At 37.3% G+C, this 22,273-nt stretch overlaps 1 protein-coding gene across 1 annotated transcript; it reads left to right on the top strand.

The window, feature by feature from the left end:
- Positions 1-8,181: 8,181 nt before the first annotated feature.
- Positions 8,182-11,204, top strand: LOC137732185 (uncharacterized). The gene is made up of 7 exons (XM_068471483.1): positions 8,182-8,746; positions 8,967-9,208; positions 9,316-9,438; positions 9,555-9,671; positions 9,785-9,967; positions 10,158-10,299; positions 10,903-11,204. Exons 1-7 carry the CDS (start codon positions 8,287-8,289, stop codon positions 11,067-11,069), a joined length of 1,434 nt encoding a protein of 477 aa, XP_068327584.1. The 5' UTR covers positions 8,182-8,286; the 3' UTR covers positions 11,070-11,204.
- The last annotated feature ends 11,069 nt before the right edge of the window (positions 11,205-22,273 follow it).

The raw sequence follows: 22,273 nt of genomic DNA, 5'->3' as shown, positions 1-22,273 counted from the left end.
GTAAAATTTGAAATAAGTGATCCAAATCTCCTCGCCGGTTGGTTCCGGAGAGATCTCAATTCTCAAATGATGGCTATGATAAAGACAAACGCATACAACTTGTCATGAAGGGCAAAGAGTTGAAGCATAATAAGAGAATTGTAAAATCATGTAATTAGAGATAGAGATTCAGAGAAATTAGTACAGCCCTAGCTACGTACTAATTAAAAAGAAAGAAAAAAATATTTGCGTCACAATCAATTGATAAACCATGAGACGGTACAACGACCGAGTTTTACTATTTTCTTATTAATTGTAATGTGAGATTTGAACTTGAGATATTGTTGAACATTACAGAAAGAAGTACTACTATATTAATAACATGTTTCCTTGTTCGTAATCCATGATAATAATTGAATTAATGAGGAATCAGAATTGGAATTCACATTAAAGTTGTTTACTAATCTATCTCAATTTGGAGTAAGAATAATATTGATTGTATATAAGTTGTTTATTGATTTCTCTCAATCAATTTTGAAACTACTTTGATTACTAAAAGGTTTTTTAGCCAAAATGGTTAAAAACAAGTTATATACAATCAATATTATTCTTACTCCAAATTGATTTCTCTCAATCAATTTGGAGTAAGAATAATATTGATTGTATATAAGTTGTTTATTGGTCATTCATTGAAAAATCTCCATCAAATAAGAATAAAATGACCAAAATAGCCTTAATTTTTGTCAAATCATTATGGCCTATTGTTTATTAAATCGAGGGTGTATTTGTCATTTTGATTCTTATTTAACATAATTTTGCATTGGAATGACCAAAATGATTTATGGTGAATAATCTTAGGGACCACTTCTATTGATTTTAAATATCAGAGACCAAAATGAGGAGTTATGCAAATCTTAGAGACCATTTTGGCTAAAAAGCCTTACTAAAATGTTCTTTCTATTTTAGGCAAGTTTGGAAGTTTAGGAATAATACAAGGATAAAGTGGATAAAAAATGAATTTCTAATGTGTTGTTTATTCAAAAATTAGAATGCCACTTCCTAGCCGATCAAGAATCGAGTTCCCCCAAAATTAGAAATTGAATCCGATTTCTGATATTGTATAAGCTCCATTTTTACTTTCATTCCTGTATAATTCATAAACACAAAGACTGGTAATTGAGGTCCAACATTTTATTTCCTCATTAGTAAACATAGCATAAGATGAGCTAGTTGGTTTATTACAAGGCTCCATTTTTTTTTTCCACATTGCTAGATTAGGTTTGAAAATGTTCCAGGGACAACGGCTATTAATACAGGACAGTCCTACACCGTCTCCAAGTCCAAGTCAGCAGCATATATGAGAAACATTATAAATATGTATATTATATATAAAAAAAACATTAAAACACACAAAAAACCAAACAGATACCAAAAAGCAAAGCAAAGAAAAAAAAAATCAAATCAAAGCGGAGGTGAGCGGTGGTGGGGTGAGTAAAAGGTGCAGACTCCCAAGTCTCTCAGTCTCAGAAGAGATGATGAAATAAGAAAATATAAGAAGGTTCCAGGAATCAAGGGTCAAGCTCATGTGCCTTTAGACCCACAAGACAAGGAAAATCCAACAAGCACCAAAAGGTTTTAAGCTTTTTTCTGTTTCCCTCTTCTCCTTCACTGAAAGTCACTGCCAAAAAAAGCTACTTTTCCCAGAAGTAGTACTTCTACTTGCACTGCATTTTTTGTTTTTTAAGTTTTGTTAGTCTTTGGCATTTTTTACAACATTTTTAGTTGGTGCAATGAGAGCTGCCAGAGAAGCTGGAACAAGAAGAGGAAGCAGAAATGGTCGTGGAGAAGCTAGAAGCATTGCGACTTTCGTCTTCTGGCTCGTTTTAATTTTTGCTCAAACGAGTAATTTGGTGGTTTTTGCCAGTACTACTACTACTAGTACTATTCACGACGATGGGTGGACCGGCCGGATAATGAGTTCGCCGCCGCGGAAAGCACGATTTCTGGGCAAGGTATCGTTTTATGCACCTTCGAATAGTCCATCTCACCATGTTCATCATCTTCCGGCGACCAACGGTGATCCGGACAAGCTATACGGAGAAGACAAGAGAATAGTTCATACAGGTCCAAACCCTCTTCACAACTAATTAATATCGAAATCAATTACGTTTTTTATTTCGATATTAGTGGTTGTGTGGTTAGGGTTTACTTTGTCGCTGGGCGGCCGCTGCCGCTGCCGTTGCTGCTCCTCCTCTTGTGTATTCCAGTACGTACTACCGCTAGCTTAGCTATAGGTAGCTAGCTAGATTTTTCATCAACTGAAACTGTGTAACATCTTTATGTCATCAGTTTTTTTTTTTTTTTTTTTCCCTTTAATTTTTGTTGTTTCTGAGGTAGAAAGAATGAGAGCATGGCTTTAGCCTTTTCCGGTAGGGTTTGATGATTAGGGGTTATGGGCAGAGAAGCAAATGCTGAGAATAGTAAGAGGAAGGAAAACAAAAATTGGAAAGGCTAGCGTTAATAATGCTCTTGTTTTCTTTTTGCAGTGACTCATAAAATTGTTCTTACTTACCCTTTCTCTCTCTACCTTCTGTATATTTAGAAATTCTTTTAATTTGTGAGAGAGCTTCAATTCATTGCTGTCCCTAGTTATTATATTTTTTTTTTCCTCTTTAATTTTGTTCGTGTCGTGGTTCAGAGCTTCCCATAACCCTAGACATAATTCACAATGTTGCAGCACAGAATGTATAGCTATAGAGTCAAATCTTAGCTAGAATGTGAATGCCCTTTGGATAAAGTCTATAGTGTTGAATTTAGGGCTTCTTGTTTTTTATGCAAAAAATACTAAACCCATGAACTTCTAAACTGTAAACTAAATGGGGAAATGATTGCCACATTTGTGTATTTCTGTCTTTTAATTCTTCTTTGACGTATTCAAGTTAAAGATTAGAAATGAATTGAAATGTGCGTAGAAAGACATAAAATGAAAATAGTATATATCGTGTATAGTTCTATCGTTAGTCGAATCCGAAGTTCCAATTAGAGGAATTTCACCCATTGCCAAAGAACAAGGGCAAGAGCTTCTCTATTTATCTTAGTGCTTCTTCTCCATGATTATGCATGTTACACAGGGTTTGCAATATATTTAGACCTAATCACCCAGCACTGATTCAAAGCACGACCATGACCGCTGGTCTAAAGGACATCTAGCATTCAACCTGCTAGGGCAAAACATGAACGTCTAACAATGAGCCACGTGGGCAAGTGGGGGCATGGCTCATGTGGTTGTAAGTCCTTCGAAATAAATATGGGCTGGGAATTGGACAATTTTTGATTGATTGTTCCTAGATCTGCATTTGACTTAAATGCATCATTTTTTTTATTTTTGCCCTCAAAGAGGATGCCTGTCTTTATAGGCCAACACGCTTCCTCAGTATTTAGGGTGCTATTCCCCCAACATGTATTAATGGTGCTAAAGGTTTTTTTGCCTGGAACAGTCATCGGGGCACTCCCCCATTTTTCACACTTCCAAAAGCCACCACCCATTCCTTGGAAAGAAACTTGCAAAGAGGAACTCCGACCACGTTATTTGTGCGAAGATGTGAAGAAACTTGCAAAGAGGAACTCCGACCACGTTATTTGTGCGAAGATGTGAAGTTAAAGTTGTATATGACTGAAAAGTTAAAAAGCATACATATATGGGCAACGTAACTTAGGTCACTTTTTTTTTCTTTTCTAAAAAGCATTACACGCTAATTAGTTTTGAGGTGAGAATAGCTTCTATCGACATAAAACTCTTTACATTTTGATCTCATTTGACCTCACGTTTGTTTTATCTAATGCAAGAGTTGTCCTAGAACTATAATCCACACAATAATAAATGTTTCAACTATATATTTGTATTTAAGCTTAACCCTCGTTATTGGCGTTGGTGCTTTTTCTTTACATAAAAAAAGGGGAATAGAGCTTTTGCCTACCAGGCCACCTCTCTCTTTTTTTACTTTTACTTTGAATATGATTTTTATTTTGTTGTGCTTAAAGAGCGCCGTGTCCGTCTGCGACAGTAACTACAACAGTGGAGGCAAGGTAAGCCAATTCTCTCGACATTGGGTCAATATGGAGATTCAAGATCTGAAGAGCTCAAATTAAAGCCATGAAACAAGTAGCTACTCCTACTACTGCAATTGGGAGGGGTATGGCTAAAATCCTTGCTCCGGTGGATGGAGTTGATCTTAGGTTTTCGCAGCTCATAGATATTTCGACAAAAAGATGAGAGTAAGGCAGCTTCTATTTCCTTTTTTTTTTCTAAGCGGATATGGGCGTGATGATGTCAAGAAAGAGCCACGTCACCTAGAAGTGAACCTGAATAGCAAGTGGAAGGGTGCCCCTCCCCGATCTCAAGAACTCGAGGAGGTCAGACCTAGAGTTTTAGGACAACTCTTGTTGCCTTGTTTAGTAGGGGCGCACTTGTTAGATTTGAATTTAAGGGCAGCCACACTGGTGGTACTTTAGATGCATCTTTTAACTTAAGCTTTACATAATGGAGTATTAGTTGTTCCCTCAATGTTTTCAATGTCACCTGTGGACAAAACAAAGTTCAAGTTCTCAAGGTTAGATCCACAATTAAACAAAGCCATGGAAACTTCCTTGGAATTGAGTTTGTGTAGAAAACTAAGAGCCCGCAAACCCAAAATTGGCCAGAGAACAGAAAAAGCTATTTATTTCAGCAAGTATATCTAATCAAGTAGTTTTTGATTACTTAATTAATTAGAGTTCAAAAATCAAAAGATTCTGGTCTGGTCGTCACCTAATAATAAAGATGTCGATTAATTAGAGGTTAATAATTTGTTTGGGAAAATTAGTTATTTAGAGTGGGCATTTCCCCATGAAATGAATGTTTGCTTGGAATCGTTCATAAATGTGCTATGAGATGTTAAAGAGGGTCTGATCGAAATGCAACCACCTCATCTCTCTCTTTTTCAACTCCCATAAAACCCGTTTATTGCTTTCACCCACCCCAAATATTTTCGAACTCAAATCTTTGACACTCATTTTGCATGTAGTCTTTTTGTAGTCTTTATCGTTGATTGACACATATTAAGTTTATGACAACAAATATAAGGAAAGTTAATTTTATGAACATGTGTCAATCAATAATAAAGGTCCGAGACACCGCACTGGCAGACAAGTTGGTTGAAAGGCCAAGTTTATCACAAAATCAACAACCAAAAAATTTTACTTCATCATATATGCTATCAATGGAGGTCGCATTCACCATCATTAAACTTGGTGATGGTCGATTGAAGTTGTGGATGATATCGTTAGAGATAATCCGTTTCAAGGATTGATATCATACAAAATTTTCTTCAATTCTCAGTAAATTTATTAAAGATACAATATAATCTACATTGAATTTGTGATCTTTCCGAGTCTCTAAAAGAAGTTTTGGGTAAGATTAAGAAACACTTGAGAATGATGTATATGCTACAAAATACATTGTTATCAGGACGTTTCATATTAATAATATATCATGTATAAGTTTTTCTTCATCGAATGTTATATTACTGACACAAGACATCATAATAAAAATATACTTGTGCCGTGAAAGTTAATTTCGAAACTCAAAGCCCAATAGCAGCATAATAATATAAGATAATATGCACTAACAAACAAGTGGATTAAAACCTTGGGGAAGTCAGTGGTACTTTTTTTTTTTGGTAAAGCTGGATTTCATTAATAACAAGGAGTAAAACAGAGGAGCCACAAACGCAAAATCTCCACTCTCAGCAGGGAGGTGAAAAGTACGTTGTACTTGGTGATTGACCAAAAGAGTGCATGCAGGGCTTTCTTTGGCATTTCCTTTCGTTTAACGACAAAGACATGTTTCTTGGAAGAATGATACGACTGAATGAGGGCATTTGGTCCCTTTGATTTACACTTCTTCAAGTAGTAATTTGGGGAACTTCCGAGTTGGGTTTTGTGACAACTTCGAATTTGAGATTTTGCATTATTATATTTATTTTGACAACACAACAACATCTACGGTTTTTCCCTACTCATAACTTATTTACCACGAGTTATAGCCCTTTTTTGTAAAAATATCATTTTTTTGAGTTTTCGCAAGATGTTTTGTTTGTGCTGGATTATGGTATAAGTCATTAAAGAGTTGGAAATAAGTGATTTTCTTGTTGATGCTGGAAAACATAAAAATTAATATGAATCACTAGCAGGTACCATAACATTGCCAATACAGAGATCCCTCGACCAAAACATCCCCCGAACGAATTTTAAGAAGCTTATAGTGTGGTTGATATTGAGAAAGGACTTGGGGTACTTAGAGAGCATAAAGGAGGAGAGAGACGTCCCGAGGTTGCATGTAAGTCTTTCTTCGTAAGGAATTGCCCAAAAAGGTAGACTCTCATATCAGATGAAAACTTTTAATGTTGGCAGATCATTTTGTTGGCTTTTATTGTATATTTAAATTACTCAAGCTACAATTGCATTCATGGTTTTTAGTTCACAGAAATGAAAGTTCTCTCATATATGTAGAGGAAGAACAAACAAGAAAATACCAAAAAAAATAGAAGTCTGGCTCTTTACCTCAAGGCCTTGCTATATTTGCTAGAAATCTTTCTCTTATTTTCTTGACTTTTGTAACAGCAATATGCGACGCACACCATGTCACATTTCTCTTCACTACTAGCAGGAAAAATCACAACGTTGATTTGTTTATCAACCAAATTTGATCTTCTTCGCGATAATATTATGAACAAAATTTCAACAAAAATAGAAAAAGTAAATTAATCAAGTAGCTAGAAACGTTACATGATGCGGTATGTCCAACCGTAACAAGGGTCTTGATTAGTAGATGCTGCTTTTCCCTAGATCGGAAAGCCAAAGTCAAAAGAATGTGCAACGATATCTTGATCAAGAAGGACAATGCTTGCCTTTATATCACAATGAACTGTAGATGACGAATAACCATGATAGAGATGTGCAAATGGTAAGGCAATACCCACTGCGGCGTTTAGCTTCTGCAATCTATCAGTTGTGAGAGTGAAGCCATTTTTCAAGGCTTCCATTAGGCATGCTAAGGAGTCAGGAACAAATTAGAACAACTGGTAACGTTTTTTAAGAATGTTTCATATTCTGAGCAGAAAGTCCTTGGTGCTGTAAACGAACTTAACTGAAAACATTATCAACCAATGGGATATGCAGAAGTTCATGCTGGAAATCCACCTTTTTGGCATTTGCTAAAGATGAGATTTCTGTTGGCCTGTCGGCATCGATACTTTGTCCTTCGTCCTTTGATATGTCAGTACATGGCGCAAAAGCTAGTGCAAGTATTATTTATGTAGCCAATAATAAGTTACCCTTCTGCAATAGTTGGTATCCGTTGTGAGCTCATCAGTGGTTCTTCTGCTATTTCTTGCGATCACCAAAAGTTGTTGCACGAACAATCTCCATTTCGAAAATGATGAAAACGGATTTTATCTCTCATGAAAATCTCCCTTTTGGTAGCTCTGGAGACAAACTCACGAAAACTATGGCAGTCCAGTCGTCACATATCCTCAAATTCTTCACCACCCTAAATGCAACGGCAAGCTTTTCACTGTGAGTGCTCACCGCGGCTTCCTTTTCCTCCATGTCCAGATGAAGGATGAAACACAGAACTGGTATTTGGAATGTAACCTATACTCTTCACTTGTGTCAATAAGTCCTTCAACTTCTCATATATTTCTGCCGACTCTGGGTGCAACTTTTCTGCACCTTAGAACATATGGAAGTTTCCATTTCATTCAACCGAGCTGGCCTGTGCAAAACTTGCATTCACTTGTGTGGGAGTCGAATTCTAAACTTGAGCTCAAGTAATGATCCTACAAGTTCACCAAAAAAACAATCAACTCAATTCCAAACCAAATAAATTTCCACACCAAACCAAGACCAAGTCAGGTTACCATTTATTTAAATTATATTTTGTAAATCATATAACGTTATTGTTAATAATTAAATTATTAATTAATATGCTTATTTTTATTAATTTAATCTACAAAATTAATCAGCTTAACATTACTCATATTAAGTTTTAGATAAAGCGACCGAACTGAACCGTCCTAACAACATTTTTAGACATTTTAACGGGGATACAGTCGGAGACTTGACCAAAATATCAACCATCTTGACCCAAAAATAGGACCAAAATATCAACGAGGGTGTTTCAGTAATTTCAGGTGTAACTGGTAATTAACCTCAGCCACATCGCGCAGTTGCTCTGGGTTCGGTGCTCCAGTGCTCTAGTGCCCAGGCATGGCTGCCCAATCACCATTCGGGTGGTCCTGGAACTCATCGATTGGCGCCACCACCGCCACCACCGCCACCACCGCCATCAAATGCTCTTCTTCTACTAACTCCTCAACTTTCTCTTCCTTCCACACAAATCCCCGGAAACGACCTCGTTTAACCGCTTCTTCTTCTCCTCCTCCTCCTCCTCCTCCTCCTCCTTCTTCTTCTTCTCCTAGTAGTAGCTCTAAACCTAATGCCAAACAGGGACTTAGAAAGCCAGTGAAATTGGATGGTCGGAATCCGAATCCGAAGCCAACCACATTGGTTAAAAATTCTAGTGAAAATCGATCGCAAGACGAAAGGAGAGTAACGACCTTGAGCTTCAAGTCCTTGTTCGGCAAACGATATCTGTGGCGAAGGATCTTTTTCGCTTCCAAGAAAGTTAGGAGCATCATCTTGCTCAACGTCATCACCGTCGTTTATGGTAAAAAGCTTCTTCCTTTTTAAACCTTTTTAATATTTTCATAAATTATTTTCTGCTTAGTGTTTGATTGTTCATAAAAACCATGAAAATGTGGAAAAATATTTCATTTGATCATACGCAATGTAAAATTTCGAATTTTTGAGCAAAAGTAGAAAACTTTAGAAGGATGTGTATAAGGGGAAATGAAATATGTTTCACTCATTTTGTTCGCTTGTTGTAGCCAGTAATTTCTCGATTGTAAAAGAGGTGGAAGCCGTCATGGACCCGGCAGCCTTCACTGTTGTGCGATTTGCTGTGTCAGCCATTCCGTTCATCCCATTTGTGTTCCAAGCTCGAGGCGATGCTCAGACATGTAAAGCAGGGGTTGAGTTGGGTTTCTGGGTCAGTCTTGGGTATCTCATGCAGGCACTGGGATTGCAAACTTCAGATGCTGGTCGTGCATCGTTTCTGTCCATGTTCACTGTAAGTACCTTAATTAACCTTCTATACATATATGGGAAGGAAAATTTCTTGCTTTCTGGGAGTACCTGAAGGTACAATGTTTGGCATTTTCTTTTTGAATTTAACAGGTAGTTATAGTTCCCTTGCTTGATGGTATGTTAGGAGCAATAGTTCCTGCTCGTACCTGGTTTGGAGCTTTTGTGTCTATCATAGGAGTTGCAATGCTGGAATCCAGTGGATCTCCCCCCAGTGTAAGTTATTTTTACCCTTTTTAGATGTATAGAGAATCATCATCATGTTTTATAATTTTGGTGATCAGTCTGTCTCACTTGCTCTTAGTCAAATTGTAACAAACAAAGCCTTTCAGGTTGGAGATTTGTTGAACTTCTTAAGTGCTGTGTTTTTTGGTGTCCATATGCTAAGAACTGAGCACATTTCAAGAAACACAAAAAGTGAAAATTTCTTAGCTCTGCTCGGTTATGAGGTTAGTATATGTTGCCCTTATGTTATGTCCATGTTAATTACATCGTGATTAATGCTACTTGTTAATCTTCATTGGTGGTGTGGACAGTTCTAAGGTTCTAAGATTCCATTTAGGTATGTGTTGTTACTGTCATGTCAACAATATGGTACTGCGTTGGAGTAGGGTCGGGTGGCCTCCAAGATTTTAACCCATCGTTATGGACGTGGGGGATGTTCTGGGAATGGATGGTTGTGTTCCCATGGATACCTGCACTGTACTCGGGCGTATTTTCGACTGGTCTATGCTTATGGGTAGAGGTATGTGCAAATGCTGATCTGAGAGTGTGTCATCTTATCGCCTGTATACAAAATTAATATTTGTAAATTATAGGACCTCTGGTTGAGTATACTACTTATGCTGTTTCGAAACAAAATAAACTCTCCAGTATTGTTTTATTTGAAACGCATCTTTTTAGCTTAAAGTTTTGATGGAAAGTATTTTTTCTAGATGGCCGCAATGCGTGATGTATCAGCAACAGAAACAGCAATAATTTATAGTTTGGAGCCGGTCTGGGGTGCTGCTTTTGCATGGTTTCTCCTTGGGGAAAGGTGGGGTGCTACTGGTTGGGTTGGCGCTGCTCTGGTGCTAGGTAAAGTACTCTTTACCTCTGGTTAGAGGGAATTAAAAAAAAACCTTTACCTCACAATTTTTATCTATCATTACCTAGTATTAGTAAAGTACCAAGTATACCATCAATAAGCGCAATGCTTTGAATTTAACAAACTGTCAGCAGCAAAAATTTATCCAGTTTCATGCTAGATGTTCGAACCACCTTTTACCGTAGAAAAAACAGTGGTTATATAGGATTGAACATAGACGTTATATTGGTTAGAAGTTTACCAAACTTCAGTACCAATATTCAAACTTAAACTTTGACATACTTCTTAGTTCTTTATAAGTTCCCATGGGGATCATGCGGCATCCTTGTGGAACCTGATTATTCCCTTGTGTCTTTGACTTTAAGTTTTCAACCTTTTGGACAAAACTTTGAGCTTCTTACTTCTTACGGTAATTTTAATCCAATCCGAGGTACAACGTATGCGCGACTAAGCCAGCTCATTGGGTTATATCATGAAGGACCAATGCATTATCCTTTCCCCCGCACTTCAGCTCCCCAAGCATCTTGTAGGTTGATGTATACTTGTTTGTTTTTGATATGCATTATTCATGTTTACTTCTTGTTTCTCTGCAGGTGGAAGCCTAACAGTGCAGATATTTGGATCAGCATCTCCTTCAAAGTCTTACAAAGATGAAAACAATAGTAAGAAACTCGATTACCCGGTGGTTTCAGATAAACATAATCGCCTTTCTGCCTCTCCGGTTACAGTTAGTTCCAGAAAAGATAGATCTGCTAAATAAGTGATCAATAGCTCATGTTTACAAAGATGATCTCAATTATGCATGGCTGATGTGCACAGTTACTGATTACATCATACAATTAGGATTTCGAATCTCAAAAGTATGATATACTATCTAGATATTGGATTACGTTTTTGGTTCTCTTTTCATTTTCAATGGACTGGGCAAATGGTTGTAGGACATTACAAATCCTTTTTGCTGAAAGTAACAGGAAAATCAATATGATCGATCGTGTTGTTCTACTATACATACATGGCCATTTGAGACATTTCACGTGTCAAGCCTTATGTCGATGGTGTTGATTTTACTATTTGAGCAACAAAAATTTGTAATTGTCCTATAACAACCAATTTCCCTTGTTCTTAAATTCATTTCATGATGATCCAAATATAGAAATTTATTATCTTCCTAATTAACTCACTGTGTCTTGTGTTCAAACTATTTCCCTCTTCATAGTTTAGATAAATTTGGATTATCCTATGGCTTGTCCAAAAAAAAAAAAAAATTATTCAACAGCAAACACTGTTAGGTTAAAGGGTGGTAGGTTTCGGTGGAGCTGTGATGAAGAGCAACGGTGAAGTAGTTGCGATGGAGGGATCTCGACGTCGAGGAGGGATTGAAGATTGAGGACGTGGAGCGTCAGAGGCGTAAAGGAACAAGACTTAAGTTAGGAGAGGATTGAACTGAAGCGATGAGGACGAGGAGGAAAGGAATACACTAAGGGGGCGTTTGTTTGGCCTTGTTAGCTGGGACTGGACTGGACTGGATTACTTAATAACTTAGTCCCATGTTTGGTTTGTATTGGGACTAAGTTAAATGGGACTAAAGGGGACTCGCGTGGATTAGAGGCCTCGCTAGGAGTTCTTAGCGAGACCCTCCACAAACCACGGGACTCGTTAAGACCATCTTCGCTTAGCCCCTTTCGCTTCGCCCCTGCTTCTTCTTCTCCGCTCCCGCATCCATTTTCATCTTCTTCCTCATCTCCGCTTCGCCTCTCTACTAGTTCTGGGCTACGTTCTTTTAGATCTCAAAGGAATTTGCTTTGATTTGCAGATCGTGGAGGAAATGGGCATCGTGGCGGCGATTTGCTTCGAGCGTCGTCATGACTGCCATGGATGCCAAGCCCTTGCAAGCTTCAGTTCCCAACGCTTCAGCCCACAACGCATCAAGGTCTCCAATACCCACATCCGATTTGGTCTCCCCCACCATTTCTAACATGTCGATAATTTTTTCCCGATCAAATCCTTGAAGAAAACTGCTCCATCCTCTCCAAGTTTCTTATTCTTCTGCAACCTTTTCCATCAGGTAAAGACGATTGCTTTTTTTTTTTTCCTCAATTTTTTATTTTTTTTTTCACGTGGGTTTGCTTGGTGCTATGTTGTTGCTGATTAGCGAGACCCCCCGACTACCATCGGATTGTTAAGACCCTTCTTTTCTCTCGTGTCGTCCCACTCGACTCCTCGCTTTGCTCGACTCCTCATCCTGCTTGACAAGCTCGTCGGACCATCCCAGGTAGGGGTGGAAAAAATTCCCGAAAATCCCGAACCGAACCGAAAAAATCCCGATCCCAAACCAAAAATTTCCCAAACCGAAATTCCCGAAATTTTTGGGATGCTATCCCGAACCAATCCCAAAATTTCGGTATGGGATTCGGGATTGGCTTCTCGATATTTCGGGAATCCCATACCAAACCGAAAATATATAATATTAATTATTATATATATATATATTTATACATATATATATTATTCTTTTATAATTGATGCTAGTAGTTTTTAATTCATGCTTAGCAACCTAGAATGCCTTACACCTTGCATATTTTTCATGTTCTGTTTGATATTCATGTGGATTTTATTATTGCTGCTGCCATGGCTGATGATTTCAGAAGGCTTGATTCTTTTGTCTCTCAAAAGATTGCAAAAAGAGTTTAATTAATTTGAATTTTGACTATGATAAAAAGAGTCAAGCATGCCAGTGTTCAATTAAATGGTAGTGTGAATGAAATGAAATTCCTAGTTCATGAATGTGTTCTTGAATTATATATTTGAAGAACAATTCATAATTTCATATTTCAATTTGGGATTCCCGATTTGTCCCAAAATCCCGAAAATATTTCGGGATTCCCGAAAATTTGGTTTGGGATTGGTCTTCAAATTCCCGTCCCGAAAAATTTCGGTTTGGGATTCGGGATACTAGTTTCGGTATGGTATCCCATACCGAACAACCCCTATTCCCAGGACCATCGCCGCCTTCTTTTCTTCAGTTTTGTTTTGAAGATTCGTGAAATTATTACTGGGTTTTGATAGATTTTTGTTTTTGATCGATTCGTGGGTTTGATTGATTTCTCATATTTGATTGGTTTCTGGGTTTTGATTTTTGGGTTTTGACTGCTACCCATTTGTTTTCAATTTATCTGCTATTTTTCCTTTTATGAAATGAAATACAAAGTTGTTCTATGTAAATTCTGATCTGTTTTGTTATTAACTCATTAATTTCTGCAGGTATATGATCTTACCTAGTTAATTAGTACCTTTTACATTAAGGCTTATGGTAGTCTTACAAGAATCCAACTAATTGAGTGGAACTGTCGGTGAGGGTGAGGGTGAAACCAATGTTCATGAAATCTTAAACAAGGCTCGTTCATCTTCTAAATTGCAAATTTGGTTCTATTTGCCTATCATTTGAGTCGTTGAAAGTTTGATAATTCTCCAAGTTGCAAAAGCACCTGCAATTCGTGAAGAAGAAGAGGGCTATGCCCTTTTATTTTTCCATATATTCATTTTGATATTTTTAATAGAAAATAAATTAAAATATAATAATAATAATAATAATTTATTGTTAGTCCAGTTTTTTAGTTCGACACTGCACCAAACGCTTCACTAAGCTGGTCTAGCTTAGTCTAGTCTAAGCCAATTCAACTTAGTCCCTGAAGCTAGTCCAGTCCGAGACAGTCCGGTCAATAAATGCACCCTAAGGGTTACCATAAGCGTGTAACGACGTTGTTATGGTTACAAGGTATTTCGGTGCGGTTCGGTTTTGAACTACTAAAAAATCGAATCGAATCGAAATGAAATTTCGGTTCGATTCGGCTTATTCAATTAAATTTTTTTATTTTTTTATTTTTTATGTTTCAGTATTTTTTGTTTTGTTTTTTTTTTAATTTTAATTTTTTTTTTATTTTTTCCTTTTTCCTTGCGGTTTTGATTTGGTGAACGGTTCAATTTTTTTTCGGTTTTCGTTTTTTCAAAACCAAACCTAACGAGTAGCGTGGTGTAATTTTAAAATCTAGAAATGAAAGTTGGTATAGAGTCATGACTAAAAGTTATACAGAGAAGCAAAATGCTAGGGAGACCATCTTTTTTGACCAAATTTTGTAAACTAAATGATGTAGTTGTTGATGGTTGAATTACATTTTTAATGATTAAAAGAAATAATCTCACCATTAATTGTCACATCACGTGATTTACAATTATAGTTTAAAAAGATGGTCTCTCTAACATCACTTTAGAAAAAATGGCCCAGCACGAAAAAGAAAAAAAAAATCTTGTTATTATTGTTATCTATAAATAATGCACGTGGCCACTTAGAGCAATTCTGTGACATCCCACATCGCCCAGGGAATTGATCCTTATATGTATATTCTCATCCCTACCTAGCACGAGGCATTTTGGGAGCTCACTGGCTTCGGGTTCCGTAGGAACTCCGAAGTTAAGCGAGAAGGGGGCTAGAGCAATCCGATGATGGGTGACCCACTGGGAAGTTACTCGTGAGTTCCCAAAAACAAAATCGTGAGGGAATGGTAAGCCCAAAGCAGACAATATCGTGCTACGGTGGTGGAGCGGGCCAGGGAAGTGATACGCTCCGGGCCGGGATGTGACAATTTGGTATCAGAGCCTAACCTTGGTCGCGCGTGTGCCGACGAGGACGTCGAGCCCCTAAGGGGGGTGGATTGTGACATCCCACATCGCCCAGGAAAGTGATCCTTATATGTATATTCTCATCCCTACCTAGCACGAGGCCTTTTGGGAGCTCACTGGCTTCGCGTTCCGTAGGAACTCTGAAGTTAAGCGAGAAGGGGGCTAGAGCAATCCCATGATGGGTGACTCACTGGGAAGTTGCTCGTGAGTTCCCAAAAACAAAACCGTGAAGGAATGGTAAGCCCAAAGCGGACAATATCGTGCTACGGTGGTGGAGCAGGCCCTGGAAGTGATCCGTCCCGGGCCAGGATGTAACAAATTTCACCCCTAAAGATTTTGCGCCAGCACCTAACCCATTTAATCCACTCAGTGAACAGTGATAGACCCTAATGAACAGTAATAGACCAATGCATCTCCACCCCTAAAACTAAATAGCCTAGTCAATTTTATTAAAATATTATTAATTTTTATTATAAAATAATAATTTAGTTTTTTAATTTTTGACTTCTTCTTCTTCTTCTCTCTGGACACCCTTCTTCTTCTTCCCACTTTTTCCACTTTCTTATTCCCTCTGTACACCACACCGTCAAACCCACCTTACTTTGAACATGGACACCCACCATCCTGGACCTGCGCACACCGTAAACCCCCAAAAATCAACACCTACATATTAAAAAATATACAAAACGGAAAAAAAATTACAGAATCGATCGACGACGATCCGAGTTGCAAGAAGATCACGATTCAGAAGGGGGACATGGTGTTGAATATATGGATTTATCAAGGGAAGGGGGTTGATGGGGTTCCAAGGATCGGGATGGGGTTCCAGATGAGAGAGACGGTAGCCATGACATTAGCATGGCGTCAGATGAGCCGTCTCCTTCCTCTGTCGATTTTAGGCCGGTCTCTTGCTTGGCTTAGGCTGGGTGCTGGTCAAAATGCTGGGCTAGAGTGGATAGCCTGGGTGCCGGGCTGGTTTTTTGGCTGGGTGATGGCCTATCAGTTCCTCGGTGGAACTGCTCTTAGTATTACGGTCTAGTGGTATTTCTCTTCACTTATAAGTGAGAGGTCTTAGGTTCAATTCTTGCAAAAAATGAAGATGAATTACATTATTTTGCCAAGTTCATTGTAAGATTTAGCACACTCCTCCATCCTCTTAGTGTAACTATTACCATTTATTAAAAAAATAAATAATGCGCCTTTTGGATGATCAATCATCAATGATAGTCTTCAAAGATCTATAAACTTTAGTAAGATTGTGTGAAACTGACACTTTGGATACCTAATACCTCATCCCTGTCTCCCCATTTGATGGCTTTTTAACAAAAAAAACCAGACGCGATAAGTATCGATCTATCCAAAAATATAATAATGATAATAAATAAATAGATGTGATCATTCAAGAGATAAATTTTTTTTATTCTAAGACATTTTGCAGATAAATTACATTTTATTTTAAAACATTTACGGATAAATTTTTAATGTGATCGTACTAATCTAATTTTATTACATGCGTGAATGCAAACTAAATGATATGTTATTAATAAGAATTAGGCATGTTAATTAACATTTAAGTAATAATTTAATCATCTGCCTCCACATCATTTAGTTTAAAAATTGTAGTTTAGAAATTTGGTCTCCCTAACATTACCATGAGCAAACCTTTCATCTATCCATGCATATTGTGAACTTCTGATCATTACTTCATAGGATTCCATTTATCAGAGAAGTATGATTTTAAAAATATACGACTTAATCTTTATCACGTTTCTATTTCAGTCCCAATTTTACCATGCAGAACCATGTTTATGAGCAATTTTGATGGATGCTACTCATAAATTATAAGAGAACAATGTTAAAGGATATGTATAATTTGGGCTCCAACCCTCCTTAAATACAAGCGACTAGAGTTAAATTGCGAGATAAAACTCAATGTGTCCGGAACACGATGCAGTACGTCATATATATGTAATATAAGTGGAGGGAAAGATGGTCTTTTTTTTTTTTTTGTTCAAATGTTCCTCTACTTGTGTATGATAAATGGTATATATATCCGTGTTTTGGATATTAAAAATTCTCTCGTAATATTTTAATAGTTGGCAATCCAATTTAAAAACCAAATCATGCAACACGTGATAAAGATTAAGTCATATATTTTTAAAATCATACTTCTCGGATAATTGGAATGTCACATCCCAGACTCCAACCTCTCGGATATTGTCCGCTTTGGCATTCTGGGCCTGGACTATGTCGCAGCCACCCAGCTACCGCACGGTTTTGTTCTTGTGGACCGTAGTCCACAAAAGGCCTCTCTGAAGTTAAAGCTCTGGGCATGGATATATAAGGCCCAAAGACCACGCCCTCACGGGCGATGTGGGATACTACAATCCACCCCCCTTAGGGAGCCCGACGTCCTCGTCGGCACACCACGACTGTGAGTCTGGCTCTGATACCAAATTGTCACATCCCAGACTCCAACCTCTCGGATATTGTCCGCTTTGGCATTCTGGGCCTGGACTATGTCGCAGCCACCCAGCTACCGCACGGTTTTGTTCTTGTGGACCGTAGTCCACAAAAGGCCTCTCTGAAGTTAAAGCTCTGGGCATGGATATATAAGGCCCAAAGACCACGCCCTCACGGGCGATGTGGGATACTACATGGAATCCTATGAAGTAATGATCACAAGTTCACAATATGCATGGATAGATGAAGGGTTTGCTCATGAGTAATGTTATGGAGACCAAATTTCTAAAATTAAAATTTGTAAATAAAATAATATAGAGGTAGATGATTGAATTATTACTTAAATGTTGATTAACATACTTATTTCTTATTAATAACATATCATTTAATTTGCTTTCACGCATGCAATAAAGATTAGATTAGTACGATCGCACTAAAAATGTATTTGTAAATGTTTTAAAATAAAATGTAATTTATCTGCAAAATGTTTTTTTTTTTTTTTTTGAAAATGTACGATATTCCTTAATAACAAATGAATATGCACATCAATGAGGATAGGGTGCAAATAAAGGGCCTTAATAAAAACCTTGCAGGGGTTTTCAACCCGGTTGAAGGTAAAAAGAGTGTCATGCACCAACATAATTAATTAGAAATTGCTATCCTCAAAGAGAAGATCAAGAATTACATTAGGGGGTTCTTCAAACCAAGCCACAATGTAACCATAACTCAAGCTCATATGTGCACCTTGTTCGTCTCCCTTCCACTAAATTCAACCTTCCACTCGGACAATGAATGAATAATTACGTGCGTCATTTAGAATGTTTCCAAAATGTGAGGTGTCATCACTTCCTTCTGCAAAATGTTTTAGAATAAAAAGTTTTATCTCTTGAATGATCACATCTATTTATTTATTATCATTATTATATTTTTGGATAGATCGATACGTATGGGCCATGGCTTCTGGTTTTTTTTTTTTGTTAAAAAACCATAGGGGAGGCAGGGATGAGGTATTAGGTATCCACAAATGTCAGTTTCACAAAATCTTACTAAAGTTTGTAAGTTTTATCTCTTAAATGATCACATCTATTTATTTATCATCATTATTATATTTTTGGATAGATCGATACGTATGGGCAGTGGCGTCTTGTTTTTTTGTTAAAAAGCCATCAAAAGGGGAGGCAGTGATGAGGTATTAGGTATCCACAAATGTCAGTTTCACAAAATCTTACTAAAGTTTATAGATCTTTGAAGACTATCATTGACGATTGATCATCCAACAGGTGCATTATTTATTTTTTAACAAACGGTAATATGATAGAGGAGTGTGCTAAGTCTTACAATGGACTTGGCAAAATAATGTGATTCATTTTCGCCTTTAGTGAGAATCGAACTTAAGACTTCTTACTTATAAGTGAAAATGAATAGCACTAGACCGTAATACCGAATGGCCACGTGCAATATTTATAGATAACAATAAGAACAGGAAAAAAAAAAATTTCTTTCATGCTGGGCCATTTTTTCTAAGGTGATGCTAGAGAGACCATCTTTTTAAACTATAATTGTAAATCACGTGATGTGGCGGTTGATGGTCAGATTATTTTTTTTAATCATTAAAAATGTAATCCAACTATCAACAACCCCATCATTTGGTTTACAAAATTTGGTCTAAAAAAATGGTCTCCCTATCATTTTGCTTCTCTGCATAACTTTTAGTCATGACTCTATACCAACTTTCATTTCAAGATTTTAAAATTACACCATGTTACTCGTTAGGTCCGGTTTCGAAAAATCGAAAACCGAAAAAAAAAATTGAACTATTCACCAAACCAAAAGCGTAAGAAAAAAAAAATTTTGAATAAGCCGAATCGAACCAAAATTTCGGTTTGATTCGATTCGGTTTTAGTAGTTCAAAAACCAAATCGCACCGAAATACCTTGTAACCATAACAACGTCATTACACACTTATGGTAACCCTAAGGGTGCGTTTGTTGCATTGGACTATCTCGGAATAGACTAAACACAAGGACTATGTTAGGCTGACTTAGACTAGACTAAGCTTGATTAATTTAGTGAAGCGTTTGTTCTAGTGTCGCACTAACAAGCAAAATAATATTTTTCTTTTTTTTTTCTTTTTCTTTTTCCTTTACCATTTTCTAGAACACATTTTCTCTCTCGAGAAAGTTCTCCCTTTTACCATTTTCTAGAACACATTTTCTCTCTCGAGAACCTTTTCTCCTTTTTTTTCTTCTTGAAATGTTATCCTCACAACCCAGAATCATCGTCTGCTCAATTGGGTTCTTCCGATAATCCCTATGTGGGCCTCTGCAACCACAGCTTCATCTCAATCTTTTACACATCTTCACAAATTCGCTCAAATCACAAAACCCAGATTCCCTGGAATTGCAAAAACCCATATTCAAATCACAAAACCCAGATTCAATCCCAAATTCGCTTGAATCACAAAACCCAACTTCGCTGGTAGTGCAAATCCCATATTCAAATCATGAAACCCAAACTCGAAATGCAAACCCTAGACTCAAATTGCAAATCCAAAATTCCGTTCGAAGCTTTGCAACATTTTCAGAAATCAGTTTCCACCCACAAAATCGGGTAAAGTAAATTATTGAGAGCGCAAGAGGAGGAAGACGGCCCTCCAAAAGACGCGACTTATTTTTGTGTTCTTCGAGATTCCAAATGAACAGACGAAGAGATCATAGGTTTGCGAGTGTAGGCAACGGCAAAGCGAGCAGACGAGGCAAGCAAGGATAGGAGAGAGAACGGGATGCAAAAAGGTCTTAGCAATCCCATGGTTTTCGGGGGGATTGGCTAAGAGCTCCTAGTGAAGGAGATAGTCCGTGCGAGTCCCGTTTAATCCCACTTAACTTAGTCTGTGTACACAACAAACACACCCTAAGTGATTCCTCCTCTCCTCCTCGTCCTCATCGCTTTAGTTCAATCCTCTCCTAACTTAAGTCATGTTCCTCTGCGCCTCTGACGCTCCACGTCCTCAATCATCAATCCCTCCTCGACTCCTCATGTTTCAGATAATTAGAATCACCTCGATAGACAAAGAAAAAGAAAGGCGTTGAGATCCCTCCATATTTGGATCATCATGAAATGAATTAAGAATGAGGGAAACTGGTCATTATGGGACAGTTACAAATTTTTGTTGCTGAAATAGTAAAATCAACACGACCAACATAAGGCTTGACATGTGAAATGAATCAAATGGCCATGTACGTATATTACCTAGAACAACACGATCGATCATATTGATTTTCCTTTTACTTTCAGCAAAAAGTATTTGTAATGTCCTACAACCACCAATTTTGCGTAGTCCATTGAAAATGAAAAGAGAAGCAAAAACACAATCCAATATCTAGATAGTATATCATACTTTTGAGATTCGAAATCCTAATTGTATGATGTAATCAGTAACTGTGCACATCAGCCACGCATAATTGAGATCCAGTTAAGATTTACATATTAAATTATATACAGAATCATCTTTGTAAACATGAGGTATTGATCACTTATATAGCAGATCTATCTTTTCTGGAACTAACAGTAACCGGAGAGGCAGAAAGGCGATTATGTTTATCTGAAACCACCGGGTAATCGAGTTTCTTACTATTGTTTTCATCTTTGTAAGACTTTGAAGGCGATGCTGATCCAAATATCTGCACTGTTAGGCTTCCACCTGCAGAGAAACAAGAAGTAAACATGAATAATGCATATCAAAAACAAACAAGTATACATCAACCTACAAGATGCTTGGGGATATGCTGAAGTGCAGGGGAAAGGATAATGCATTGGTCCAAAAGGTTGAAAACTTAAAGTCAAAGACACAAGGGAATAATCAGGTTCCACAAGGATGCCGCACGATCCCCATGGGAATTTATAAAGAACTAAGAAGTATGTCAAAGTTTGAGTTTGAATATTGGTACTGAAGTTTGGTAAACTTCTAACCAATATAACGTCTAGTTGACAGTATGTCCACACCACCGATGATGATTAACAGTAGCATTAATCACGATGTAATTAACATGACATAACATAAGGACAACATATACTAACCTAATAACCAAGCAGAGCTAAGAAATTTTCACTTTTCGTGTTTCTCAAAATGTGCTCAGTTCTTAGCATATGGACACCAATACTAACCCTTACAATTGATATCATTGCGTTCGTTCTTTTGTTGAGAAGTCATCACCAACTCCCTTCCCCTACTATTTTTATCAAGGAAAAATAACTCCCCATGTTTAAAAGCTGTATAATTAACCAGGATGAATGCTGGACAACTGTCGAAAGCGAAACTCAAAATTCATTGTATAATTAACAGTGAAACTACAACCTGACGAAGAACATGAATGTCAAAAGCTATATAAAAAAAATGATATCAGAGTGAATCTCCAATGGATCGAAAAGTGAGTCTTTAAATTATAAAGTGTCTTAATTAAGTGGATTAGTGTAGAATATCTTTTGTACTGAAAAAAGTTATATATATAATGTTGAGAATGAATCTCACATTGATGGGAGGAGGGACATTGCATAGACTTATAAGTAAGTTGGGCTACTCCCCATATTACCAATTGGTTTTATAGTTTAACCTCAAATTTCTTCATACTATCAAAGCAAGTTGTCCCATGTGTGAAGCCGAACGACCACGTGCTCTCCATGTCAGCCCTTTGTGTTGTCCACGTGTTAGGCTTGAAAATTCGCCACACGTAAGGGAGTGTGTTGAGAATGAATCTCACATTGATGGGAGGAGAAATCTTGTATGGACTTATAAGTAAGTTGGAAAAAAAAAATATTGGACAAATA

Source organism: Pyrus communis, chromosome 4, assembly GCF_963583255.1.
Source record: "Pyrus communis chromosome 4, drPyrComm1.1, whole genome shotgun sequence".
Classification (NCBI taxonomy): Eukaryota; Viridiplantae; Streptophyta; class Magnoliopsida; order Rosales; family Rosaceae; genus Pyrus; species Pyrus communis.
Note: the sequence above shows the minus strand (reverse complement) of the source record. Positions and strands in the feature narration are given on the sequence as shown.